The sequence below is a fragment of the Mustela erminea genome, chromosome 4 (assembly GCF_009829155.1).
Source record: "Mustela erminea isolate mMusErm1 chromosome 4, mMusErm1.Pri, whole genome shotgun sequence".
In the NCBI taxonomy this organism is placed as follows: domain Eukaryota; kingdom Metazoa; phylum Chordata; class Mammalia; order Carnivora; family Mustelidae; genus Mustela; species Mustela erminea.
In genome coordinates this window covers 100,243,093-100,266,686 of record NC_045617.1, presented here as the reverse complement: position 1 = coordinate 100,266,686, position 23,594 = coordinate 100,243,093, and the positions used below count along the sequence as shown (strand labels likewise).

Below are 23,594 nucleotides of genomic sequence, written 5' to 3'. Positions count from 1 at the left end.
CTGAAATTCTCATCTCTGATGGATATAAGAATTCAAAGCCAGGGATCAGTTCTTTAGGGACTTACAAGATTTTAAACTTCTCCATTTAAAAAAAAAAAAAAAAAAAAGTTGTTGTTGCTCCCCTTATTTGCTTATGGTGATAAGCAATAAAATTTTTAATACCAAAAGACAATGATATCATCTTCTTTTGTAGAATTTAAGAGTGGGGTGGGACTAAAGATATCACATTTATACCTACTGCTAATCTTGAGGGAGAAAATGTCCAAGAGCGTATGGAGTCCCTAGAGGCTGGTGGCAGGTTTCAATGGCCCACACAGGGCACTGGTCTGAGGCTGCTATTAATTTGTGTTTAACTCAATGAGTATACACTTATGCTTCAACAGTACTACTCAGGGGCACCGTAAAAATAAATATTGCTTCTGTCCTTTGGAACTTACAATCATAATTCTATGACAAGTTGGTACTGCCTCTGGCTGGAGACCAAGGTTGAAAATTAACTGCCAGCACTGACCTAGAGAATCCATTATCAATATCTTAAAATAATGGCTGCTGAGAGCAACCCCATTCTCAAATTAGTAACTGCAACTAGTGGACTGTTTTTAATTGCCTTTAATGATAGTCATAAGCTCTGCAGTGGTTGTGATGAGGGAAGAAAAGAAATAAAGAACAAGGTGTCAGTATTCATGGATTTATTTTTATCTTTTTAAAGAAATAAAATGTAAAATAGAAAAGCAAGAAAGTAATAAAACACTGGATATAGAAACCTTGGTGAGCTTTGCTAGGAGTTCTACTAATCTGGTGGATCCAAGAGCTTGTGAAAATACCCCATGTTCCTTTTACCCATTTGCTTCAGTTTGGTCTTTAGTCCCCCATGTTTTATGTATATACATATATATTTTAGAATTGCTGCAGCAACAAGCTCATAGAAACTCAAAAACATTCTACTAGTCAAGACTAAAGTTGACAAAAGCAGTATGCTCTAAATTATTTAGCTTACTTACTCCTTCAATTAATAAGCCTTTATTAGATTTCTTTCTTTCTCAACAAACAATATTATATACTTGAAGCAAATATGTAAGCATTTTTCCCCTCCAATAAATATCTCAGATTTCAAAACACTCTAGTGCAGAGCAAAGTTGACAAGATTGAGGAGGAAAAAAACAGATTTTTATACCACCCATTAGCTATGGGACTGCTATAATATGCATGACAGAATTCTGTAAAGGAAAAACAATATGAATATGAAAGGGAAAAAAAAACTTGCCTTTTTCCTATTTTTGCATTTATAATATAGAATATTGATACTAAATCATCTGCACCATCCAGGAAAGTACCTACCTGATATGCTTTAGAAAAAATTACAGTTACTATGATAGCTGTATAAAAACAAATATATGGGAGCCCCCTGGGTGGTTCAGTCAGTTAAGCCATTGCCTTCAGCTCAGGTCATGATCCCAGGGTCCTGGGATCAAGTCCCTCATCAGGCTCCCTGCTCAGTGGAGAGCCTGTCTCTCCCTCTCCCTCTGCCTGCTGCTCTGCCTACTTGTGCTCTATCTTTCTGTCAATTAAATAAATAAAATCTTAAAAAATATATATGTAGTATTTCAATTCTTATAAACCATATCCCATAGCTCAAAAAATATTTGGTGGAACATGTACAACACAGGTTGGTTGAATTGAAATATTTCTATGGTTAAAGAAAAGACAATAGTGTGATTCAAACCTCAGGAGATATATATGATGAATGCTGTAGAACTTAAGTATGTTGTGTCAAAGAAAACTGGTCAAGGACAAACCACCCTTAAACCTGAAGAAGACATCAATTCTACACAAAAGCTTTCAGGGCTGCATTTTCTGAACAACAGTGACCTCAAGGGCCCTCAGAAAGATGACTCATGCCCCACTAAAGCAGGACACATCAGTTGGCATTCAGAACTGGGAACAAAGTATCTGAAAGCTTACCCACTCTTCTTTATAGTGTTCCAGTAAGCTGCGTTTTGCTTTTACCTGTATGTAGCCATGTGGCTTGTTTTTTTAACCTATTGTTTTTCCTCTCCGGATTCAGTATTCCATCTCCCGCAACAATGAACATTTCGTAATGGCATTAAATACCAAACGCAAAAGCAAATGTCTTCTAAACAAGGTTCCCCCATCTACCCCCAAGGAAGACCAGTGCTTACCCATTTTGTTGAACCTCATCTATTTTCTCATCCAAAGAAGAGGCCCCACCAGCCTCTGTTAACAGTGGGATGATTCAGTTCAGGAATTAGGAAAGCTCTGTGAAGGTACCACACCTAGATCCCAGATCCTTCCTTTCTTTTTGCTCCCCTTGTTATGTTAAGTATAGTACTACTCACAGTGGAGAAATCTCTGTACCCAAATTCACCCTACCTATTCTTCTCCTCTTTCATAAGTGCATCTTTATAGGCTATGGGAAAATGCTAGCACCGGGCCCCCATGGGAGGTACCCAGAGAAAGTCGTACTTCTGTAGAGGCCAAATTTCCTAACTCCTTCATCAACATTTTCTCATTCTTTTTTAATGATCTCAAGTCTATATATAGATTTTTTTTTTGAAAGTCACACAAAAGTAACCACTACTGCTGTGGTGTTAGGCAATCTATTTAAACTATGAACCTCTATTTCTTTATCTGAAAAAATATTACCTCAGAGATCATTATTTCTGAGACAAAGACCAACAAACTCAAGTCATTTAAAATGGAGATAATTATCTCTGAGATAATATTTCAGAGATCATGTGTGCAATAATAACACCTCCCATATGCACAAGGCTATACTGGCAACTTCAGATCCTATGATACATGAGCTTTGCAATACCCCTACAGGTTGACTGAGTAATTATACCAACCTCCCATTTTATGGATGAGTATTTCCAATACCCTCGTCTCTTAAGTTCCTTTCTAGTTTTCACATCCTGTGGTGGTGTCTAACAGAAGAAGAGAAGCTGAAGCACAGATTGGTGAACTGGTATCACATGGAGGCCCAGATTATTCTATTATCCTGAGCTCCATACTAAATAGTTTGGTTTCCAGAGTAAATGATGGATATTTCTTAAGAATAAGGGGCATGGTCATATCTCTTTTGTTCTTTCAAATGTTGAACTGGAACAGTTGCAAAGTTAACAAGCGAATGGTTTAGCCAAGTTGAAAAGAAGAAAGTATGAAAATATTATATACCCTTAAAAAGCCAAATGTCAAAAGCAAAATGGTTTCTATTTTAAGCTTGTGCTACTACAGTGATCTATCTTGGATTTTCACTTCAACCAATTTATTATATTTCTCCCCAAAAACAGGACTAAAATAATTTTAACTAACTGCTTATTTTACACAGAACAGAGTATTTACTTATGTAATTTAACTATAATCTATCATATGTTCCCAGTAATTTTTATGTGCCACACACACACACACACACACACACACAAACACACTATTCAACAAAAAGCAACGTATTATATCAGAATTACCTATTATATGGCATCTATCTGTATGTCATAAACATGTGCATACACATACACATATGTATACCTAGTTTCATTTTTCATAGTTATTCTCACCCAAATTATTCAGAACTTAATCTTGAAGGGAGTTTGAGATGACAAATATTGGAAATTCATTCATAGAAAGGAAAAGTTATAATTTCATTCATTTTTATATTACTTAAGAGCAAAAACATCATAAATCCTTAAAGAAGCAAATGTCATACAGCTGTCCTTACTTACAATTATTTCTATTCTATTCCATTCCCCCGTAATGAAAAACAGGGTTAATGCCATGAAATAGAAGTCAAAGTGATTAAACTGAATAATTATATCAATCCAGATGTTCTTTTTTTGTGTGATAAACTTGCTTGATAATAATCCCTTCACAAACTGACCTATATCTCAAGGGAATTTGAGGATTAAAACTTAATTTAAAACTTGGTTTAGATATTCCTTGAACTCTTTAGAGAAAAAGTCTAAAGCAAATGCAAAGAAATTATCATTAAAGTCAGTCAAAGCAATGTTTTGCATTTTTTCTCCCTAAAGAACACAAACTTAGAATTCACAGAATTATTTTATTAGTCAAGAAAAGGCTTATTTATTACATTTACAATGAGTTGATTTTAATATGTCTCTTTTAATGAAATCATTATATATATATTTGCCTCTTTAAAATAGTTTCTTAAAATATTAAGCCAAGAACTGACTTGTATGTATGTGTGTGTGTACACATACACACACACATACATACAAGTCAGTTCTTGGTTTTATATTTTGCTCTCAAGAAACAAGTATATCATTACTTTAAATATTAAAATTGTTGTAGTAATATTTCCATATCTAAACTGGGAAGCCATTCAACTTTATTGTTAATGCAGTGCTTGTTTCCATGGCAACTTTTTCACATCACTCTGTTGGTAATCACGGACTCACAGGTGCTAAAGGGGCTTCGAAAGTATGTAATAGAATGTTATCATTGCTCATTTAGGAAACTGAGGATCAAACCTTCGGATTTGTGGCTTCCTCACTGCCAGTCCCGTGGCTAGTGTCAGAGCAGAAATAAAAAATGGTTCTTCTGGCCCCATTCTAGCATTCTTTCACCTACACCACACTGCCAGGTACTATTCTAAACTAACACTAAAATTAGCACACACACGCACATGCAAACACATCCATATATATACCACATGTATAAACATCAACAAACTCAAGTAGTTTGCTTAAATCAGGCTACTTTGTGAGTCAGACTATGCTTTTTTATGTTTTTTTGTATTACAAATGAAAATATTTTGGCATGATAACGACAAGATGACTTGCTGGCTATGGACCCCAAGACAATTGCTTAAAAAGGGAAAAAATCAGTACTAAACAGTGATTTTTGTCTTCTTAACATCTCAAACTGCTTTACTACAAATTTTTCTAATTATACTGAAGGTGACTATTGTTCAGGAACTTACAATTATAAATAATAAAAGTTAAAAGATACAAAGAAAATCTTTAGTAATATCTATGCAACTTATTTCATGGCTTCAATTTGACAGCCACTATAAGAATAGAAAATACAAAACACTATAAGGAAAAATAATTCTACGTAATCAAATTTCATCCATAAATAACAGATTCTAGAGTCTACATCTGTGCTAACACAGTAGTCGGTAGTCCCTTGTGAGGCTGATGAAATGTGGTTACTTTTCTTTTTTTGAAATACGGTTATTCAGAACCAAGCTGTGCTATAAATAGAAAATACACAGCATAGTTCAAAGACTTGGCCCCAAACAAGGAATGTAGAATATCTCAAGTTTATACTAATTATATGTTTGAAAGAGGATTTACATATCATTACATAAAATATATCTTTGAAATTAACGTTCCCTATGTTTGTCTTGTTGTTTTTTTGTTTTGGGGTTTGGTTTTGTTTTGTTTTTTTACTTTTTAATGTGGCTATTAGAAAATTTTAAATTACATATGTGACTTGCATTTATGGTTCACATTCTGTTTCTACTAACCATTCTGATCTAAGCCATTCACATGCTAACCTTCCTGTCTGAAATACCCCATTGCTCATTTTTTAAAATCCAGAATATGCCCTACACTATCAAATGCGACCTGCCCTTGAATGCTTTTCAAAAAGCATCTGTCCCATCAAGAATCGAGCACTCTCCTTCTATAAATTGCAAAAGCATCTTGCTTCTGACCCCACCCATATTATTCCAGTCCCATTACTAAGATTCAAGTTCCTAACAAATAGAGTCTATATACTGTTTTAGGTATGTTCGTAAGCTGCTTCAGTAAAGAATAAGTAAATTTTTGTTAGACAAGTAAGCAAATATATGTAGTACATATATTCTCAGTTCACTTTCTCTCAAAGCTGTCTTGAGAGGTCAGAATTTTCTAAAATAGGTTCATGACTGAATAAGAGGATACATACCAGCTGATTGTCAGATACTGTAGAGGATGGCGAGGATAGGTTTGCCTGCAAAATTTGAAACATGGTGTTCATTTAGTGAAATTCATAATTTAACAAATATCTATACTTTTAAGTTTTTTGAAGTTCTTTTATTATTAAAGAATACATGTCCACTATAGGATTTTGAAAAGTATAAGGTAAAAGGAAAAACATCATTATGTCACCAAAAAATGATGTGAACATGCTTGGTACATTGCCTTACAATATTTTCCCTCACCTAACAAGGAATAAGATGTTTTATGTGTTACTTTTCCTTAACATCTTAATATAAGTACTATCATAAAACATCAAAAATTCTTCAAGATGACATAATATTTCAGTCTCTGTATATACTGCACATTTTACCTAAACATCTATCATTGGTGGATGTTTAAATTTGTTTACAGCAAACTCACACAACAGATTCTTTTCTTAAAATATCTTTATATATGAAGGAAAGCATAACAAAATTTTCATGATTTTGGAAAGAAACAATTTATTTAAAAAAAAAAAAACTGTTTTCAATCAAAGGGGAGGCTAATATCATTTCTTCCTTCTTGGCTCCTGATCTTCACTCCCTCCATCTGGATTTAGTTTCCTTCTTACTGAAGTAAATGTTGCGGTAGTTCTGCCACACCCTACTGTCGTGGACTATGCCTGCCAACATTTTTATTTTTGTGCTCATTCTTGAATGAGAGTTCAACTGGACATAGAATTCTAGGTTCAGAGTTATTTTCTCTCAGCATTTCTCAGTCACTGTCCCACTGGCTCTGGCTTCTGTCAGTGTTGTCAGTCTAAATGTCCTACCTTGGTGGATTGTTTGTCTTCACACTTGGTTAGTTTAATACTTTCCTTCATGGGGCACCTGGGTAGCTCAGCTGGTTAAGCATCTGACTCTTGATTTCAGCTCAGGTCATGATCTCAGGGTCATGATCTCAAGGTTGTGAGATTGAGCCCCCCATGTTAGGCTTTGCACTCAGCATGGATTCTCCTTGTCCCTCTCCCTCTGCTCCTCCCCCAATTCATGCACTCACTCTATCTCTGAAATAAATAAAATCTTAAAAAAAAAAAACTTTTTTCCATGACATTCTGTAACTTCACCATGTGAGGGTAGATTTCTTTTAATGCTTCTTTTTTGAGATTTGGTATGGTCCATCATTCTGAGTATGCATATCTTTCTTCAGTTCTGGAAAATCTTCCATGAATAACTCTTCAAATATTGCCTTACTCACATTATGTCTCATCTCTTCTTAAGAAGATTCTATTAAATATATATTTAGTTTTTTAATCCATTTAATTTTCCTCAACTTCCTTTCAGATTTTTATCCCTTTATGCTGCATTCTGCATGGTTTCCACATATACACTTTACAGTTAACTAATTTTTCTTCAATTTTATATTAATACATTCAACATGACAATTGAATTTTATGTTTTAAAGACTTACTTTTATCTTCTGGAAGTTCTACTTGGTTCTTTTTCAAATCTTTCTTATAATATCTATAAATCCTTTTAACTACTTTAACATTTCTATTTTTTTAAATTTAATTTTATTTTTTCAGTGTTCCAAGATTCATTGTTTTTTTTTTAATATTTATTTGACAGAGAGAGAGAGAAATCACAAGTAGGCAGAGAGGCAGGCAGAGAGAGGGGAGAAAGCAGGTTCCCTGCGGAGCAGAGAGCCCGACGTGGGGCTCGATCCCAGGATCCTGGGATCATGACCTGAGCTGAAGGCAGAGGCTTTAACCCACTGAGCCACCCAGGTGCCCCCCAAGATTCATTGTTTAACATTTAATTGTTTTAGACTTACTAAATAGTGAAAGTTAAAATCTGAGCTCCTGGCTCCTGGCACACAGGTTCTGATGTACCTATGTTCCACCAAAGCTTTACCTTCTCCACTTGGAACTCCCATTTCATTTCTGGCATTCAGAAGTTTCTCCTTCTTTACTTCAGATTGGGTCACCTAAACATTTTTAGTAATTATGTTTCATCAAGCTTTCTGCATTTAAGTGGGAGGCTGAGCTCCACATCAACTCCACCCTTAACTGTGATGGGAAGCGGTCAACATACAAATGCTTAATTATAAATAATAGACTTGCCTGAAATATGATAAAGTGGTGTTCCTAAAATATTCTTATTCTTGAAAGTGCAAATGTTTTCAAGGTGTATTATAAATGTGTCAATTTTTTTTTTTTTTTTTTTTTTACTTTCTGAGCTATGAATGATAACTGGGAACTGAGAGTTTAGTGGTTCTTTTGGTATTGCCAAGTATATAGAAGTATGAATCACCAAACATAAGGACAAGGCACCTGTGTTCCTTCTCACACTGTGCCCAATATTGTTTGTTTTCTGCTTTTTGACTCATGCCTTTCTTCACAAGGTCTGTCGCTGCTTGCTGCCATTCATGGTTGCTCTCTGGCAGCAGGGTGTCTTGGCTAAATGCTTCCCATCTCTAATTGCTGGGACCAGGTTAGTGGTTAACGTGCACCAAGGTTTATGGTTATGCTGTGCTGCAGGAAATTGCCTTTCAGAATGTTCATCACATCCAGTCCACCTAGGGTTTTGTTTTTAACCTCATAATGTAATATGAGTAATAATTATTTCCTCTAAAGTCTTCATTTTTTTTCTCTTAAGTTAATTTCTCATTATTGCAGTAGTGAGAGAATTTTCTATGAGTCCCGTAAGTTAAGTTAATAGCTTCTATGACATATGCTGAAACAAATGTGAGTACTTTGACTGAAATCTATCATAGTTAAGTTTTCATCTCAATAATTATAGGAAAGAAGGGATTACACATTAAAAACAAAGTACTGATTCATCTGTGTATAAAGAAGATGTGGTCTATATACACAATGGAATATTACTCCGCCATCAGAAAGGATGAATATCCAACATTTGTATCATCATGGATGGGACTGGAGGAGATTATGCTGAGTGAACTAAGTCAAGCAGAGAAAGAGAATTATCACAGGGTTTCACTTATTTGTGCAGCATAAGGAATAACATGGAAGACATTAGGAGAAGAAAGGGAGAAATGAAGGGGGGTAATCAGAGGGGAAGTTGAACCATGAGAGACTATGGACTCCAGGAAACAAACTGAGGGTTTTCGAGGGGAGGCGAGGTGGAGTGATGGGTGAGCCTGGTAGTGGGTAGTAAGGAGGCACGTATTGCATGGAGCACTGGGTGTTATACACAAACAATGAATCATGGAACACTACATCAAAAACTGATGATATACTGTATGGCTACTAAGATAACATAATTAAAAACATCTTTTTAAGTATTTGTGCAATTTAACCACGTTACTGACATTTATCAGTGTGTAGTGCTAAATAATACCAAACTATTAGATGGAAAAAAAGATTAAACGTTCAAGAAAAGTTGTGATTAAATTAAGGAAAACCCCAAATATCTTTGAACCAAAATTCCTTTACTGGGAATTATAACATTATAATAAGATACTCTAAACATCCCAATTCCATTTTTATTTTATCTTTTACAATGGATTTCATATCATTTATGTGAGAAACTCTTCCCAGAGAAGGATAGAATTAAATGTGTCCCTCAGGGTGACATAAATATTTATAAAACCACTGCAGATCCTTCACCAAAGAAAAAGAATATTGGCTTCTGGGTGTTATGAATATAACCAGATTTTTTCAACCAAGCCAATCATGTCAAGCTCTTTGAGAAGCCTCACTTTGTTTGCCTAATACAGGTTAGCAGGGTTTATTAAATGCTGTAGGTATAAATATGTTATTAATTTTGTAGCAATTATTTTCCAAAAAGGGAGAAAAGCCTATTGGGTGAGCTGAGATCAGAGCAGTGAGAGGTGGGAGAAAGTTACTCGGTCGGAACCACTGTCCCTTGGTTAGTGAAGAAAGGTAGAGAAGCAACTTGATGTTCCTAAGACTAAACTTGAAATTGGATTTGAATAACAACAAAGACTTTAGTTATTCGTGTCTATCCACATTAATAGTAACTGTGAGGAACAACAATATAGAGGAGTGTAAGGATGGCTATTGTGTGAAACAAAATCCTACAATCTATTCTAAGGCCTTTAACATCATTTTAATCATAAAAGAAAGAAAAGGAATGTATAAGAAAGGAGGAGGATCCATGTTAACTAACATGACATCATTTGAAAAGCTTAGACACCAACAAAGAAGACCAAAAAAAAAAAAAAAAAAGTGAAAAGGCAAAATTTCTTACTTCAGAGAAAATCTATTAATGAGCTAGAGTATATGGAAAAACGAAGAGCTAAAGACAAAGGCAAGAAAGGAGAATGTGAAATCCACTGAAAAATGAAATGCTCTACAGGACCACCACTGCCCCAAGCCAGCTTTGGAGAAACCATGTTCCTTTTCCAAAGACTTGCTGTTAGAGGCATAAGAAGTACAATGAAGCTCCTTAGTCATTGTCTACATTGTTTTTCCTTGCCATGTGCAGCTTTTCCCCGTTCTTGACACATGTCTTTTTGGCTGGCATCACACCAGCAGACACCCTCTTGGGGAACTGGAACAGAACCCAGTTGTTCCACTTGTCTTTGCCTTCTGTACTCTACACTTCCACTTTCAGCTTGTTTTTCTCCCTTTCAGCAGTCACATCTCTCCCACCTGAATAAAACAGTCAGTTCAATATCATTAGGCTGTTTTTCTTCCACCCGTTCTCTGTTGACTCATTGTCCTGAGTTTCCTTTTCTCATGGCTCAAAGAAGTCTAATTAGTGATAATGTGTTAAATGAATTATGCTACTTCTCCCAGGCAGAAAGACAAAGTTTAAAATATTAACTGAGCCCCTGGTAATCATTGAGTGCTGAGACATAAAATGATAAAATGATAAAACACTGTCTTTCCCTTAACCTAGCAAGTGCTCCTGTTTTGTTTTGTTTTATTTTTTTGTTTTGTTTTTAAGATTTTTTTTTAATTTTTAATTTTTTTATTTTTTATAGACATATAATATATTTTTATCCCCAGGGGTACAGGTCTGTGAATCGCCAGGTTTACACACTTCACAGCACTCACCAAAGCACACACCCTCCCCAATGTCCATAACCCCACCCCCCTTCTCCCAACCCCCCTGTCCCTAGCAACTTAAGTGAGTAGGAGAAGAATAAATTTTTTTTTTTAAGACTTTAAGTATTTATTTGTCAGAGAGACAGGCACAGCAAGAGAGGGAACACAAGCAGGGGGAGTAAGAGAGAGAGAAGCAGGCCTCCTACAGAGCAAGCAGCCTGATGTGGGGCTCGATCCCAGGACACTGGGACCATGACCCGAGCTGAAGGCAGACGCTTAACAGCTGAACCACCCAAGCACCCCAAGTGCTCCTGTTATTTGTACATAAGTCACTATGTACACAAAAGAATGAATCCAATAGTAAGAATGTTAGGCACCAAGCCCATAGCGATATATTATGAGGCAACATATCTTTTTTGCTTCACGTTCTTTACTCTCTCTATAGACATTACCCTATCTATCTCATTGAAAAACATTTTATAAATTAGTAACTTATCATCCCTAAAAGGCCTAAATACAAAAAATAGATTTGAAAGTTTGAGTCTGTACTAAGGAATGATGATTCCATCGTGTCATGAACATAACCAGGAGGCAAAATAAGAGGGTTTAGGGACCAGGGACAGCCATTGTTTACATGTGCTAATGAGGAGATAAAAGATCAGATCAAGGGGAATTTTGGCTGAAGTACGAAGGCTTCAGGTTTGGTAAAGTCTAAAATAATGATCTGAAGGATACAAGGCATAAGGAGTCTCTCATTACATCTTTTCCTCTTCATTTAGTGGAACCCAGATAATTACCTTTAGTTCCTTCCTCATTCCATTTCACATAAGCATGCCTCAGAAATATTTAAATACAATAAATAAATAATAAATAAAATCATAAAAGAAACAAATGAGAATAAGCAGAATTGTTGTTTAAAGTGTTCACAACTCTTTCTGTAATTCGTCAAATCTCTGGTCACAAACTATGGAAAGCAGATCAGGATCAAGGTCTGGACTGAAGTGAACTGCATTGAAGTTTCCTCTTACCTTCAGACCTAGGACTACATAAGCACACAGCACCTCTGAAAACACCCAAGCATAGAGACATTACCAAGCATAGCAACAGGGGAGTTGCCTAAATTGGAAACAGTGACCTTTGCTTGAATAACTGTGTGTATGTGCATGTGTGTGTGTGTGTGTGTGTGTGTGTATTTGTATTTTTTGTATGTATATATATGTATGTGTATATATGTGAATATATATATTTGTATGTATATATATTTATATGTGTGTGTGTATATATATTTATATGTGTGTGTGTATATATATATAGTGGGGAATATTCTTAATAAAGCTTGACATATTTTTTAATATATTGTGATATTTTGAAAGCAATATGCATCCATTGTTCTGACATTTTTCTGTCCCTCAAGCTCATTAAGATGGGATCTTACCTGTTTACTATATAACCTTCAATAGGCCTGTCTCTGTTATTTCTCTGGCACTTAAAAGTAATTCATGCAATGTAGAGAGCTTATAAAAGAAGTTGTTATCTATAGGCTGTGATTCCAACTAAGGGTTTTTTGATAAATTAGTAATGGATCTGATACTTGTCTTATTTTCTGAGGTTGCTCTTTGTTAAGAAAGCCCATTGTGGTTTTGAATTATATGAATGAAATAATTTATACTGGTTGTAGTTAATGAAAAATAAATATTTACAAAACAAGTGTAATGCAAAGGAAAAAATGACATTCCCCTCCAAATATGATAGACTGAAAACAGAATAAAATAGAAATTCAAATAAAAAATATATTTCTTTACATAGGAGGAAAGAAATTCTTTAAAAGTAAGTGTCATGAGAAACAATCACTCTTCCACATTATCTGATAAATTATGAGTTAAATTATCAGAGTGATGTAAAATGTTAGAAATATAATAGGTATCATTTTAGATATTGCCATCAAATATGAAATTATTCAAAGTTTAGCCTGAAGGTTATTGAACATGAAGAAATAATTTAGACCCACAATACAAATACTAATGGATAAAATATTTAAGGAAAACAAACCATGTCCATATCTTTTATAGTTCTCACACAACTGTTAAGGGCAAGGGCTTTGACATGAGACAAAGCTGGTTGGATTTTGCCTACTCTGTCTTCCAAGACTTGGTTCCCTCCTTTGTCATATGAAGATCTTGAAATAATAATACCCACTTCATAAGACTGGTGTACGGTTAAGTGAAATACTTCAGTCTCATTTGCAAGGTAAGAACTCAAAACAATTGAATGGAATATTGTAGATAAATTAATAGAGTCAATCTTGCAAGTGACCTGTGGAGATCACCATTACTCAACATGTTGTTAGCCTCACTTAAATTCTACTACACTTAAGAAGACCTCAATTTACTTTAAAATCACTTGCAATTCAAGTACACCATGAATTGAAGAAAACTTTGACTTTATTTAGACTGAATTGATGGTACTTTTCAAGCATCTGGCTTATCCTAAAAAAAAAAAAAAAAAAAAAAACAGAGTATGTGAAATGTAACAATATGTGCAATAAAGAATAAGAATAGGAAACTAATTGTTTTTGCATTTTCTTTTCTTTTCTTTTCTTTTTTTCATGAAAAAGAAAAGAAGCATTTTACCAAAGTTCCCAGAAAGAGGAATTAGTCATACAATTTCTCGTTATTTAATAAAACCATTATAATCATCCCAGGAACACTGGAAATCCAATAGATAATACAGCTTCATCAAAAATTAGCAACTTGGTAAGTCTGTTTACAGTTCAACCAATTCTACAGCCAGCTCTTCTCTAATGTCTAAAAGAAAGCGTCTTGCATATCCTCTATTTGTTTACTGTCTCCCCCATTATAAGCTCTAGAAATGGGGACCTTATTAGGCTCATCCCTCACCCCAGTGACTCCTCAGTGAGTAGACATGGTAGATTCTCAGTAAATATTTGTTCAATCAATGCATAAAAGTAGGAAATTGAGTAACAGAACTAGCTAGAAAATTCTAAGTTTTCCACTAGTTATGATTCATGGGTCATATACTGCACTTTCAGAGAGACCCCAGATATAGGGATTTTAAGTGGTCTATGCTAATCTGTTGAGGATACCCTCAAATATCACAATACTTTTTCTCTGGTTCTCATCTAAGTCTTCTCCTTTTTCCTCTGTGGTGCAGGAGTTGGTAAACAGGGGGTCCCTGTTTTCTAATTGAATCTGAGAATTTCTATGGTCAATGACACATCAAGTCCCAGCAACTATATACTGCAAAGATGTCTACTTCCCTCAAAGTCTGCTGAGAGGTGGTGAAATACTGAAAAGACTGCTCAGATTTGCTTTTGAGTTTCCATGAAAGTGGAAGAGAAAAAAAAATATAGCAAAAGATTAATTAATTGAGTGAAAGCTATCCAAGTCATCCTTAAGGTAAGCTATCTTATAGTTCAGGCAATATGAATATTGGAATTTCTAGAAGAAAATACAACTATGTCATTCTTTTAAAATCAGAACATACTGTATTTAAAATAGATTGTTCACATGAGACCAACACTTACAGCTGAAGTGGACTTCTGCTCTAAAATTTCATTTTTTTCTTCTCAAAATAAATGTATCAGACATCACTTGGTAAATATAACAACTATAGCCAAATATTTAGAAGTGTGATTTCCCTATGATTTGGCACCAAAGAACTGGGTTTTACATTCCACCATAAAATTATCCTTGATAGTCTTCTAAAAGACATGGACATATTTGAGGTCTCACAAAGAACAATTTAAATGTCATATTGTAAGAGAAAGTAAAAAAATAAAGCTTCTCACTCAAGAAACCAAATGTAATCAAAGTGAAGAATGTTATCTAAATCAGAGTTCATATTTGGTCTAGTCTATACTAATCTATTTGATGATTCATTGTTAACATTGAATGGCTCAAATGCTCTCAGAAAGTTTGGGGCAAATATTAACCTACTTTAATTAAGTCTGATAACTTATTGAAGAATAATTTGAAGTAAGTTCTAACTATGGAGCTTGAAGCAGCCCCTCCAGAATTATTCCAATTGCTACCAAGTTAACTACCCACAGGGAGGGACGAGAGGATATTTATCAGCCCTCCCCATCTTCTTGTGAATGAGTCTCCATCAAAGGCACTTTGGTGACAGGTAGGAGTAGGTGAGAAAGACATGAGAAATCAAAAACTCGCAGTTATTTTCTCCTGGGTCTGGCTCTTGTAGCATGTATTAGTCACAAAAAGTATTGAAACCGCTTTAGGGAACTTTCATTTCTTGTATTCAACTTCAGAATCAAGGAACTCCATTAAGTCATGGCACTTCTACTCTTCCCAAGATAAAAAGGAGGAAGAGAAAGGGGAGGCATAGATGAAGGGAAAAGCAAAGGAAAATAAGAGGAAGAAAGTGAAGAACTATTATTTATTTCTGTCTGTCAGGACTACATCAATGGCCTTTCATACATTAACTAATATGAATCATACATAAGGCAATTATTCGTTTCCCAATTTTATAGATGAAAAAATTAAGGCATAGAGAGGTTAAGTTATTTTACCAGGATCAGACAGCAAACAGCTATGTTATGATTTAAACTTGGGTATAGTCTACCAAATGTCTCTAGTCTTTTAAGTATTACTCCAAATGGCTTTCAAAAAAAAAACGAGAGTGAAATCTTCTGGGTAAATACTCTAAGAAGTGTTCCTATCCATACCCTCTAAACATCATTTCCTAAATGTGATAAAATTCGGTGATTTCAACCAGTTTATTATTTGCTTAGGGAGATCCGAATGAAGGCAGAAATACAAAAATTGGAAAGAAATTATGTCACAAAGTATGCAATTAATGACTATGCATTCTTGATGATGATGATGATGATGATGATAGTGATGGAAATAGCATATTAGAAAATATAAGGTATAACTTAAAAGAAATAATTTACTGTTTTGTTTTAAACTAAAAACTGAACACTTGCTTAGGAGAAAATCTTGTTTCTGTTGAAGCTGGCCACAGGGTGGATTATGAGTTGAGTAAAGAATGGAAACGTGATGGGGCTATATGTGTGTGCCTAAGGCATTCACAGCCAGAGCCATAATTAATTGAATCAAGTGTGTGAGTCTCTATCTACACATCTATTAATCTATTTTTGCTCCTAAGTGAAAATTAGTTTATTTGACAATAATTTAAATCAAAAAGGAAGCAAAAAACTAGTCAAAACCAGCTAAACTGGCCATCCCATTGGAAATTGACAAATCTTAATCGTTCAAGTATATGAACTGACTCCTTTATGATAAGCACAATAAACTTTTACAAAAATGAAAGTGTCATTGAAGCTCTGATATTTAGAAAGACAGAAAAGAGGTGTTGGAGTTCCATTTTATTTAGCCAAACTAATCAAACTAGACCTCACTTAAGAAGGAATTTAATAAGGGACGCCTGGGTGGCTCAGTTGGTTGGACGACTGCCTTTGGCTCAGGTCATGATCCCGGAGTCCTGGGATCGAGTCCCGTATCAGGCTCCCAGCTCCACGGGGAGTCTGCTTCTCCCTCTGACCTTCTCCTCACTCATGCTCTCTCTCACTGTCTCTCTCTCTCAAATAAATAAATAAAATCTTAAAAAAAAAAAAGAAGGAATTTAATCAATAAACTTACCTGACCTAAGCTGATCTTCCACATCTGGGTGAATCACACCATCCTACCCCTTTCCACTTATGAAAAATACCAACTAATTCAATTTTAATGACTGTATAATTGAGTTCCCTCTAAATCATACACATCCACCTATTAAAAAAGCAGTATGTATCACTATGAAGGGACTTACATATTTGGTTTCTCGACCAGCTGCTCTTGGAAGAGTTGTAGGCATCTGTATGGAAAGAAAAATAATTATACTACTGAAGTAACCACAAAAATACTGAAAGATTCGACTTCTGGGATAAGTGTTAACTTTTTTTTTTTTTTTGTCATTATGAATTTCTAACCATTCTGCTCTCTTTTCTGTAAAAAACCCTGTTCTTCTGAAAATTATTTCATTAAACTACATCGCTTCATTATTCTTTTCATTGTCATCTATCAGTTTTCTGATAAGCTTTCCCATATTTACTGATGACATCCATTCATGAATCATAATGGCCCTTATAGGATTTCTGCCATTGCCAAAATTCATATAGAAGTCTCTAACCTCTCACTTCTTCAAGCCACTGAACTCCATTCATTCTCATCCATTCCATTTCACTCATCCACTCTCAGGATCATTCCTAGACTTTGCCTTCACAAATAAAATGGGAAATCTGTAAAATTTTAATTTGAGCATCCTACTCTGAGAATTCTATCTCCCATTCATTTCTCAAATGTCCCCAATACAACATTTCTTTAGCCCCATTGAGACTCCAAAATCAATGAGTTTTAAAAGTTCCATTGTGGTGTTATTACCCCTTCGTTTATATATATTTCAAATTATCAGTTATTCTAATACCTTAATTTCTCTGGCCTGTCTCTTTATGATAAACTCACCCTAAAAAAAAAGGAGAGAGAGAGAGAGGAAGAAAAGAAACCCACAACCCTGGTGGACCTTATCATCTATTTTCTCTAAACTTGAAAAGCAAAACATTGTGAAGAAACTCTCTCAACCAAGCTAATTGATTTCATTACAAATTAACAGTTACCAACTTCAAATGAGCATTCAATACTGCCCAGTAAGCCTCTAATTTTTCTCTTGTAGGCCCACTTTCTTACTTTCTGAAATGAGATATGTTATTTGAGTCATTTATATCCTCAGAAAATATTTATTATATATCTACTATGTGCCAGGAACTTTTCTATACCCTTCAGTTTATAACTAAACAAAACAGACAAAGATACCCTGTCCTTGAGGGGCTTACACTCTAGCAAGATAGAAGGTAAACAATAAAATAATGAATAAGTAAATTATACTGTATGTTGCAGGTAAATCATATATTTCACTATATGATATGCAAAAAAAAAAAAAAAAAAAAGAAATAATTTGAAACCTAGGGTAATGTATTCTTCCAGAGAAAATCTTTTCTTCTCCCAAAGACCTTATTTCTTTCAGAAAACCCAGGTGTTAAGAAGGTCAAGAGTGCTGAGGGCTTTTAAATAGGATGGCCAATCTAGAGAAGGTGACATTTGGATTAAGATTTGAAGGAAGTGAGGGAGCTGGATATGTACAATCTAAAAAAAGAGCATTTCAACAAGATGGAACAAATGTAAAGTTCTCAAAATGAATTCCCACCTCAGAATGGTGGCTCAAGAAGTCAAAGCAATCCTTTCAAAATAGACAACAATAATTAAAATATTTAAAAGAATATTGACATGTTATTTATTAAAAACATCAATGAGCTAATTAAAAAAAAAAGAAAAAAAAAGAACTTGGGCGCAAGATCAGGAAAAGATGGGAATCCAAATAGATGAGTCAAGCATCTGAGACTGGCTTTTATCCTAAAGATGTTTGCAAACAATAATGAGTTGCTTGAGAAACTGATCCAAACTTTTTACTGTCTCAGAGATGTAGGGAGATAAAAGTCACAATCCATGATCCCCAAGAATAGAATGAGCCTCAGAACTAAGAATGATCTAGAAGTCCTCACACAGTCTTCAGGCTTGTCTCGAATCATGAAAACAACTGTTTAGAAAAAAATCATCCCCAAACCATAGATTAAATGAAGAAATCCTTCCTTGCTAATGCTCCTGGTGTCTGACAGAAGCAAAGAAAAAGCTCTCTGTAGTAAGATAATATCATCTGAACCCTCAAATAATTTCTATAAATTAACTTTTGAGTAGAATATCCAACACACAATCAGATTCAAACACACAACAAGGTAAGTCAATGTGAGTGAAAATAAGCAGAAATAATGAACAGCCAAAAAACAGGCACAGAGAATCCAGAAATCCGTTTTCTAAGAACCAGATTGAAAACAACCATAGTTACCAACATGCTTTTTCTGAGATAAAAGTTAAGCTTGCAGATTTTTACAAAGCACTAGAGACTATAAGAAGTGATATAACTGATTTGAAAACAGGACAAAACGTGCTAAGACAAGAGCATGCTTGGCACATTCGAGGCACAGGAAGGAAGCAGGCAGAGCGGTCATGCTGGGAACAGGAAGGAGAGCAGGGGAGCAGTGATGGAAGGGCTGGGACACCAGATCACAGAGGCCCTTCCAGGAGCTTGTAAGGACTCTGTTTATATCTAAAGGAAATGTGTAGGCACTGCTGGTTTTCAGCCGAGGGGGGCCATAATCTGACTTATGCTTGAAAAGGGTCTCTTTGATGTGGTAAAAATGAATCATAGTGAGACAAGGATAGAGGTAAGAAAAAAAAAAGAAAAAAAAGTATTACACTATCCAGCAAAACATGAGGATGGCTCAGCAGTACAAAAAGCATGAAATAATCATATTCTACATACATTTTAAATCTACAGCAATAGGGATTCTTACAGCAATGTGGAATATGAGAGAGAGAGAAGAAAACTTGACACCAAAGTTTCTAGCCTTGTGCAAACAAAGATTAGAATTCTATAGGTGGAGATGGGAAGGCAGGATATGAAATAGTTTTTATGGGAAGAAATCTAGATTTTAAGTTTTCAGATATTGATTAAAAATCTAAATGGAAACAGAGAACAGATATCTGGGAGAACAGAATTTGGGGATAATCCCAGACTAGAGATAGAAATTTGAAAGTTGTTAGCGTAGACTTGTCTTTCAAAACACCAAAGGAATGAATACAGAGAGAAATGACAAGTCCGAGGATGGAGTCCAGTGTCCCTTTAGCCTTCATAGTTCAGGAAGAGGAGGATAAGCCAGCAAATGATCCTAAGAAATAATAATGGCAAGTGATGTAGGACAAAAGCTGAGAGAGCAGTGTCCTGGAAGGCACTAGAGGAATGTGTGCAAAAGAGGAGGGTGTCTCTACTATCTCCAATTTTGCAACTATGGCAGCTCTGACCAGAGCTGAGTTTATAGCAATGGGAAACCGGGGAACGTGTTCTGGGCAGCACAGTGAGGGCACAGACCTGAATGGAGGGAATTTATGGGGAAGGAGGGAATTGAAATCAGAACACCTAATGGTTTTCAACTTTTTTTCTAATTTCTTCCCCATCGTATGGTTGCTTTTCAATCTCAGTTAATAATCTTAAACCTTGGGGCACCTGGGTGGCTCAGTGGGTTAAGCCGCTGCCTTCGGCTCAGGTCATGATCTCGGGGTCCTGGGATCGAGCCCCACATCGGGCTCTCTGCTCAGCAGGGAGCCTGCTTCCTCCTCTCTCTCTGCCTGCCTCTCTGCCTACTTGTGATCTCTCTCTGTCAAATAAATAAATAAGATCTTTAAAAAAAAAATCTTAAACCTTTCTTCACTGAAAAGTGTTAGCAATTGCATAACTAAAAATATGGGTTTACAAAAATCCTTCATTTTTCCTCCATCCACCTACAAACATGCTTGCACCCACACCTGACATTTCCTCTGTTTTCTGTTCTGTTACAAGGGCAGGTTTCCAGGTTTTAACCAAATTATATTTATTTGAATTAGGCTGTAGGTTCTATGTCCTTCTGAGGGATTTTCATCCTTCAGGATCTCCCTTTCTTTGTATAATTAATACCTCCCCTCTAGTGAATCTACCGCATGCCAACTTGCTCTTATCATTTTCAGCTTTAAAAAGCAACCCAGAGGGGCGCCTGGGTGGCTCAGTGGGTTAAAGCCTCTGTCTTTGGCTCGGGTCATGATCTCAGGGTCCTGAGATCGAGCCCCACATCGGGCTCTCTGCTCGGCGGGGAGCCTGCTTCCTTTCTCTTCTCTCTCTACTTGCCTCTCTGCCTACTTGTGATCTCTCTCTGTCAAATAAATAAATAAAATCTTAAAAAAAAAAAAAAGCAACCCAGAAATCCCTTGACCCTACTCCAGACCCAATTTCCTTCTCCCTTTCACAGCCCAACATTTCCAAGTAGTTGTTTCTGTCTGTTTTACATATTCTGTCTCTGCTTTCTCATCACATACCACTTTTCAACATCAGTGATAAGGGCAGCAGAGGGGTAATATGAGGGAGAACAATTTAAGGGTGGTGAAAAGAAGTATCTCTGAGGATAATTTCAAGATGTCCCTTCAGCCTGGCTGGGGGAAAAGGGGACAGTGGAGCACAGGTTTGGACAACTGGACAGTTCTTGAGGCCATCCTCAAAGATGACAATGGAAACGGCTCTTTGAAGAGGAGCGTGGAGAGCCATAAACAAAGGTACAGAGAGGCAAAGAAGAGGAACGTCATCTCCAGGGTGGGAAGAGAATGGCACGGGGAGAGTGGTTGACATTACAGCTTTCTACAGCCTGAAACACATGTTCTTTCTGTTCTTCATAAAACAAAAACAAAAGATAAAACTCAGCAGAATTGGCCGATCCTAGGCCCTAGGCTTTTGCATCTTCCACCTAGGCAGCAGGCACACATAGAGCTAAGCAAGCCGATAAGCTCCAAGAACTTTGAGTTTCCATGGAAAAATAATAAGAATCTGAAAAATGTGAATGCTGTAGGAAAAAACAATGGTGCTGTTATTCCTCTCCTAGATTTTTACACAAGAGAAACATGTTCATACAAAATCTGGTTTATAAGTGTTCTTAGCAGCTTTATTGGTAATAGCACCTAAGCAGAAATAACCCAATTGTCCATCAAGTGGTGAAGACTAAGCCTATGGTACGACCATATGACGGAATACTACTCAGCAGTGAAAACAAATGAACTATTGATACATGCAAAAACATGGATGAATCTCATTTGCTTTTTCTAAGTATAAATAGTGAGACTCAGAAGACCACATACTCTATAATTCTATTTATATGACATTCTTGAAAAGGTAAAAGTACAGAAACAGAGAAGAGATCAGTAGCTGTCTGGTAAATATTAAGGCTTATGGAAAACAGAAAGCAAAAGGGACAAAATCACTTTATAAGAGTCCCAGGAGGAATAAACATTTAAAAACTAGGATGAAAAATTATCCTGAATGTAAGGGGAAGAAAAGATTGAAGACTTCAAAGGAGAGGTCACAGAGAGTACCAATCAAGACATGTAAGAGAAAAAAATGCACCTTATGTTATAAGAAAAATCAGTCACATTAGAGATAAAATTCTACAAACCAAGAAACAAACTCTTTTTTAAATTTTTATTGTTATGTTGTTAGCTAACCTATAGAACATCATTCATTTTGGATGTAGTGTTCAATGATTCATTAGCTCTATAACACTCAGTGCTCATCACAACACAGTATTAAGGAAGAAACAGACTCTTAATTCTAGAGAACACTCTGATGGTTACCAGAGAAAAGATGGGTGAGGGGATGGGTTAAATTGGTGGTGGGGATTAAAGAGTCTACTTGTGATGAGCACCAGGTGTTGTATAGAACTATATTGTATACCAAAAACTAATATAACACTAATATATGTTAACTATACTGGAATTAAATAAAGAAGTAAGTACTGCACCAAAAAAAAAAAAAAAAAACCACCTTAGAAAGAATACAGAGCCACTTGGTAAATGATCACTCTGTAGCAAAAGATTAAATATCATGCTGGCAAAATACTTCACAAGTATGTTCTTGAAGAAAAAGAACGTAGGGAAAAAAGTGTTGAAGAGATAGGACCTATAATTTTCTGTTCAACAAAACTGTAATTTAAATGAAAGGGCAAAATAAAGATATTCTCAAAAATATAGACCACAAAACCAACACAAAAACACCTTGTTGTATATAATTTTCAGCAATATTCCACCAAGAAAAAATAAATAAATCCAGGAGAAAGTTATCAATGTGTGAGAAATCAGGATCTAAATAAAGAAGATATCAAGAAAGATATAACACAGATATTGCAAAGTGGATAGGTAGGTAAACATAATTATTATCTTTAACAAATTATGTACAACTAAGCAAAGAAAAGGTAAAGTAAAATAGTCAAAATTTTTTAAATTTTCAAGTCAGTCAATGTCAAAATACTAGAAGGAAAACAGGGGGAAAAAAAAAAGATTTAGGATCCCAGATAAACAGATTCTCCAGACTGAATATAAAAGTGATATCCAGAAATATATTGTCCTAAAAATAATTAGACTAGAGGGCAAAACATTAAAAAAAAAAAAACAAGTAATAGAGAAAATAGTAAAAAAGTAATGAGGTATGAAAGTAATAGAAAATAGTAACAAAAGATATAGCTAGGAAAACATGAATTTAAAATTGCATACATATATTACCTACATGGAGGTCACTGTTTTCATACTAGATTAAGAACAGCCTCAGGATCAAAAGGATTATATATGCTATTTTTTTTAAGATTTTATTTATTTATTTGACAGACAGATCACAAGTAGGCAAAGAGGCAGGCAGAGAGAGAGGAGGAAGCAGACACCCTGCTGAGCAGACAGCCTGATGTGGGGCTCGATCCCATGACCCTGGGATCATGACCTGAGCCAAAGACAGAGGCTTTAACCCACTGAGCCACCCAGGTGCCCCTATATATGCTAATAAGGGTATAAAAATCAAAAAGATGAGAATGAACACCACAAATAAGCAAAAGCAACACAAGTTCAAAATATACAAGTCAAACCTAATAAACATTACTCTAGCTTTATCTTTGTCTTCCTCTAGGCAGCAATTACCACGATTAC

The 23,594-nt window shown here is 35.4% G+C and overlaps 1 protein-coding gene across 4 annotated transcripts in view; it reads right to left on the bottom strand.

Moving 5' to 3' along the window:
• MLIP (muscular LMNA interacting protein) overlaps nt 1-23,594 on the bottom strand; it is a 258,002-nt gene that overhangs the window by 57,325 nt on the left and 177,083 nt on the right. For all 4 annotated transcript variants that reach the window (XM_032340280.1, XM_032340281.1, XM_032340283.1 and 1 more), the window contains 2 exons: nt 16,768-16,812; nt 5,929-5,973 (listed from right to left, as the gene is read on the bottom strand). In XM_032340280.1, coding sequence (XP_032196171.1) covers nt 5,929-5,973; nt 16,768-16,812 — 90 coding nt within the window. The remainder of the gene's footprint in view (nt 1-5,928; nt 5,974-16,767; nt 16,813-23,594) is intronic.